The following is a 6000-nucleotide window of genomic DNA, read 5'->3' on the forward strand; positions in this document are numbered from 1 at the left end:
TTTCTCTGCCCTTATTACTTAATACTATTACTGAGAAGATATAGCTTGCGTCTTCGCGTTAGTATAATAAAAAAAAATTATGAAACGCCACGGGCGTTTATAGCGCCGTTTATGGATGCCAAAATTCTGGTACGGAGAAGGCGTACCAAAATTTTTCTTAATGCGTACACAGAGTTCCATAGAAACGCTGTTTACGCTTTTTATATCTTCTCGAATTCGTTGCGAGCTGGATGTTTAGTCAGCAACTGGCACGGTAATGATAGCAACGTATGCAATGTATCAAGGTCAACGCGCATTTTCTTTGGTCGGTTTGATACCCAGACAAACCTCGCATGCTGTGAATTGGTTATCTTTACTGTAATGCTGCTTGCGGGAATTTCCCGCATAAGATGTATTGACCAATGACAATGCGCGCTTGTGTAATAAGGTTGCAGATAAATAACTTGTAATCCATTAGTGTGGAGAAACTATATTTACATATTATTTGGTGTGCAGAGGGCGCTAGTCCCGCTGGGGAAGACGAAGGCGTTGAAGGAACATTAGTTCGCAAACACGAGTGGGAGTCAGCCGCTAAGCGAGCTTCTAACAGGTTCGTGGACAATAGTTTCTTATTTAGTGCAATTTTTCTTCCTGTTGCTATCCAATTAAAAAAAAAAAAATTGGTGTTATTGGTTGCACCTGTGTTTTTTTGTCTCAGGTCGTGGGATAAGGTGTTCGTTGTGGCCAAGGACGGTCGCATGTCGTTCTACAAGGACCAGAAGTCGTACAAGGCGACGCCGGACCAGCACTGGCGCGGAGAGCCCCCGCTCGACCTCAACGGCGCCGTCGTCGAGGTCGCCGCAAACTACACGAAGAAGAAGCACGTCTTCCGCCTCAGGTATTGAGAAAACATAAATTATACTTTAAAATTTACCTCATTACAGAATGCCTAGTGAAAGATTTACTACATACGTACAATTAATCGATCGCGTTTAAGTTAACCACGGTTACTATGGAATTGGAACAGTTTCAGCTTCTCTATCGATATATTATTTAAAGATAGGTTACATAGGAAATGGGTGTGGAAGAATGAAACAATTTTGTTGGCTTTGTCACTTCATAGTCAATAATAGCGAATTGAGCGCCAAAAATTTTTATAGAGATTATAGGGGGGACTGACTCAACGGGTGCTGCTCCTGGTAAAGATTCTCACACTAGGCAGTCTGACGAATAGTTCCAAAATAGTAAGGTTTTTGTCGATAACAGAACTACATAAACACATCGTTTGTTGATGATACAAGCTTCATGAAGCATGCACAAATGTCTCCAAAAGCTATTTATTTATTTATACACCACAAATAGAAAAAAAAACAATGGACACAACAAAAATAAACTTAAAAAGTAGGATACGAAGGGCGGCCTTATCGCTTAGTAGCGATCTCTTTCAGGCAACCTTAGGATTAGGAAAACCAAGGGAAACCGATTAATGGGGTGTATTATTATTATATACATACTAAATATAGGGTGGCTAAGTAAAACTTACTTTAAAAATGTGACATATGTAAAAATCTCAACTTACTCTTGAGTTCCTATGCTTAACCACTCGTAGCTTACTTCCGCGGTTCCAGCTTAGAGATTGCGCGTACTGTAAAATTGTACAGTCCGTTAAATTGTGCTAATGTTTCAGGCTGAGCAACGGCGCGGAGTTCCTGCTACAAGCTCACGACGAGTCCGAGATGGGCGGCTGGCTGGAAGCCCTCCGCTCGCGCTCCGCAGCGCCCGCGCCGCGCTCGCACACGCTGCCCGCGCATCACGCGCAGGAGCCAAAGCGACGCTCCTTCTTCACCCTCAAGAAGAAGTCAGTACAAGCGCTCACCTATCTCTACTCGCCATAGCGGCGTTGCATGTGCACGTGTGTAAAATTTATTTTGATAGGGATGTAACGACGGTTTCATACTGCATCGTGCCAGTACGTGCCATCGCACCAGATTAGAACTTAACCACTGACCTCATTTGCGACCTATATAAACCGGTCCATGATGAAATAGATAAATACAACACGATCGATTATATGAATCCTCCTTTATACGTACTCCGAATCACCCCTCTACCTTGCCTGCTCACAGTGCACGTATCCAAGCGACGTCCCTCATTTGCTCTCAAGAAGAAGTCAGTACAAGCACTTGCCTATTTGTACTCGCCATAGCGGTGGTGCATGTGCGCGTGTGTAAAATTTATTTTGATAGGGATGTAACGACGGTTTCATTTTGGATCGTGCCAGTACGTGCCATCGCTCCAGATTCAAACTAAACCACTGACCTCATTTGCGATCTATATAGTACGGTCCTTGATGAAATTGATAAATACAGCACGATCGATTATATGACTCCTACTTTATACGTACTCCGAATCACCCCTCTACCTTGCCTGCTCACAGTGCATGTATCCAAGCGACGTACCTCATTTACTCTAAAGAAGAAGTCAGTACAAGCACTTACCAATTTCTGCTCGCATGTGCGCTTTTAAATCAAACATTATTTTGATAGGGAAGTTTAGATTAATGCCGGGTTTATACCGGATAATGCCAGTTCGTGCCATCGCACCAGGTTCCATTTCATCTACTGATCTCATTTGTGATTGTGAAGGCTCAGTCCACTATGAAGAAAAGAAGGTAGCACGATCAATTATAAATCCTACTTTGTACGTTATCCGGATCGCCCGCCTACCCCGCCTGCTTATAATGCGCGGGTATCCAAGCGACGCTCCTCATTTACTCCGAAGAAGTCGGTACAAGATCCTACCTATCTGTAATGGTATAATAATGGCTTTGCATGTGCACGTCTGTAACATTTATTTTTATACTGGTGGATAACGGATTTGCTAGACCGTGCCGACTGCGTAGCTCGTCCGAACCAGACTTACATCGAATAAAGAAAAAAAAAAGCATGATCCATTTAAATCTTAGGTGCCATTTAATAAACCTTAACCCTAATAAATTAATAACACTTCCTTCCTCGACACCATTCTATTCTAAGGAAAGCTCAATCCTAAGCTGTTACTAGACCGTGCCATTGAACCAGATTCAAGCTCACCCACGGGTCTCGTTCACTGCTTAGTTGCAACGATCTCCTCCAGACACATTTTTATGTTCATGAATTCTTTCTGGTTCCATCAACCGATTTTCTGCACGTTAACAAAATTGCATCCGTCTTAGTGATTTACTAACAATTACCTATTAACATATTTGTTATGACAATCAGTATATAGCCAGTCAACTTATTTGTATACTCATTGAGAGTAGCAGCGCGCATCGAATGCCGAACTGACGTACCGCAAGTATTGCGGGCGGAAGGGCGCCCGCACTTCTCCATACTGCGCCCATTAGTTGTCCTGTCCGTCGGTTGAGTTGACTCGCTATATACACAAAACTCACACACATGCTCAATAGCATACGTTTAGAATGCTTGCATGTGTGTTTGCTTAAAGAAGCAAATTGACGCTTACTTCTATAACCTATATTTCACAGCTCAGTTTGGCAATTTATACAACGCTTGGACGTTGGCACTGGTGAAAAAATAAAAAATTATATTGTGTGGTTCTAGAGAACCCTTGTAGGTGAATTTATCAGACTGCCTTTTTGTATCATATTATTAACTACTTGATTAATTTGGATAATATGGTAAAAGAGTTATTTTGTTTGAGTGAAAACCTCGATAGCTTCATCTGTACGGTATTATTAGCTAAGCGACGATATGCTTATCCAGGGGGAAGGGAGAAAAACGTGCAAACGTAGTTTTAAATTGCTAAACTGTGATACAACGTGCATCTTGGTTGGCCGGACTGAAGTAAGTCACCAGTGGCTGTGTTAATATAGTTTCTAGGACTTCAATAGTAGTCTAATGTAACGTTTGTACATACGTGAAAGTCTCTGGGAGCTAACTTCAGCTCGGCCTAGTAAGATTACGCGTACTGTAACTGTGGGACATTTGTTTATTGTCTAATGTTGGTGGTTGTTACAGCTGAAAGCCTTCAGCGCCGGCGCCGCTCCATCGCGCATCGTTAGTCATTACACGCCGCGTCCCCTCAGTACCCGGTACTCGCGTACCAAGTACCCGGTACTCGCGTACCGAGAACCCGGTATCCAGTACCCGGTACCGCAGTCCCGGACGCCGCATATTTCTCACGACGCTTGCTTACCGTAAGCTTTGCTAATGACGAAATTGTGCCGAGCGGCCCCCATATCGACGGTTGCCTGTCAACTGTGCAGAGTATTTGTTATTATTTTGTTGCGTACAAAAAGAAAAACGTTATTTAAGACTGTTCGATGTTTGAGTGTTTGAATCGTTTGCCTTTTCGTCTGTCTGATACCGTATTTATTGGTCGGTAGCTAATAAGCTATTAGTGAAGATATACCGATACAGAAAATTACAAATGGCGATAAATATTTTTTTTTTCTTCATTGCTCTGTACAAATCTCTCTTCGATTTTAGACGAGACTTATCCCAAATAAGGGATATGCAACATACACATTAACTTATCAAAACTTTTAAATTTCAAACATCTCTATGCTAAGGTATTTTTAAAATTTTCGTAACGACGAAATTAAATATCATAAGATGCCTTTACGAATGTGTTCTATATTTTATTACGACATAATAATCACCAATATAAACTTATACTATCTTCGAAGTATTTTACGCCGTTTGTAGTTTTTTAAAATCGGTATTTTATCCGAGTACGAACTCGGATAAAATACCGATTACGAACCCACCTCGGCGTGCAATTGTTGTATCTTGAAAGTAAATTAATACATTTATAAAATTCTAAATGCCACGCTCTTTGTATGGATAGACGAGTTTTAGTGTTTAACTCAGATGAAAAAAATATTATATAATATTATTTATTTATATAATACGTATATCAAAATATTATGTAACTGATAAATTATAGTGTTAATTCAGTTGAACTAGAAATGTATGACGTTTGATTGATTTTTATTTATTTACATCATCAAATAACTAGATGTTTTAATAGATTATTGACGACCAATCGACTAATAGAAGAAAAAGGGAATTTGAATAGCAATGACGAAGTTAAATAGCCCGATATATATAAATATTGTAACCGCATTTATGACACATTTGGTTTCCCCAGTGATAGACGTTTATATTGTTTGACGGCTCCCTGAACCGGGCAAAGTTTCCGAAGAGTGTAAAATGTAAGTTCGTAAATTAATAGGGATTACTTTTTTTCCATTTTAAAAGATATCTTCGTGCCCGAACACTCCGAAGTCGCTGTCGGTTATAATATGCTTATAAAAATTATTAAATTTATATCAAAATTTCTTCTTAGATGGTAATATTAGGGGTGTAGGGATAGGGGTAAGAGGCATCGGCGCGCCGCGGACAGCGATTTCGAAGTATTCCGTTGTATAAGAGTTGTAAGTATGCTTTATATGCCTCATATCGTGCTTTTAAGTGATAATGTGTCTTTATTAATTATAAATTTTTAATTTAATGATTATTATTTTACTGCCAATTTTTCACAAATTGTTCATTTCTCTAATACGTACATTAATGTCTGAATTTTCACCTTTATTAGATGTTACGATCACACATTTTTAGTTCTTTTTACGTCCTATGATTATTGTATAGAGTGCGCGCGTGTGCGTCTCTCGTCACACTAGCGCATGTATAATTACTATGTTTAAATATTTTATTTCAAAATTTTACTTTTTTTGAGGAAAATATAATAAATGATGTTTTCAAATAATTTATGGGTCCTGTTATTTTTTATCTTTAAGTACCTTGTTCCTGCAATCCGGCCGGCGCAATAATGCGTTACTGACGTCTGTCAGTTTAGCAAAATCATAAAATGAGATGGAAAAACCTTGTAATAGCGCAGTGTGTATTTAATAAATTTATTATTTACTCATATTTATTTGATTTCACTAACAATTATTTTATTTTTTTTCTTATTTGAGCGTATTGTATCGTATCAAATAATAGTTATAAGTTATAA

The 6000-nt window shown here is 39.2% G+C and overlaps 1 protein-coding gene across 13 annotated transcripts in view; it reads left to right on the top strand.

The window, feature by feature from the left end:
* The window catches only part of LOC120631396 (spectrin beta chain), an 84054-nt gene extending 78309 nt beyond the window's left edge, over nt 1–5745 (top strand). For 10 of the 13 annotated variants that reach the window (XM_039900947.1, XM_039900952.1, XM_039900944.1 and 7 more), the window contains 4 exons: nt 496–589; nt 698–877; nt 1667–1837; nt 3999–5745. In XM_039900947.1, the coding sequence (XP_039756881.1) occupies nt 496–589; nt 698–877; nt 1667–1837; nt 3999–4002 (449 nt within the window). In that variant the 3' untranslated portion in view covers nt 4003–5745. Of the gene's footprint in view, nt 1–495; nt 590–697; nt 878–1666; nt 2946–3998 lie in introns of those variants that run through there. The other 3 variants (XM_039900942.1, XM_039900943.1, XM_039900945.1) reach the window with 1 other exon arrangement.
* The last annotated feature ends 255 nt before the right edge of the window (nt 5746–6000 follow it).

This window comes from Pararge aegeria, chromosome 18 (genome assembly GCF_905163445.1).
Source record: "Pararge aegeria chromosome 18, ilParAegt1.1, whole genome shotgun sequence".
NCBI lineage: Eukaryota > Metazoa > Arthropoda > Insecta > Lepidoptera > Nymphalidae > Pararge > Pararge aegeria.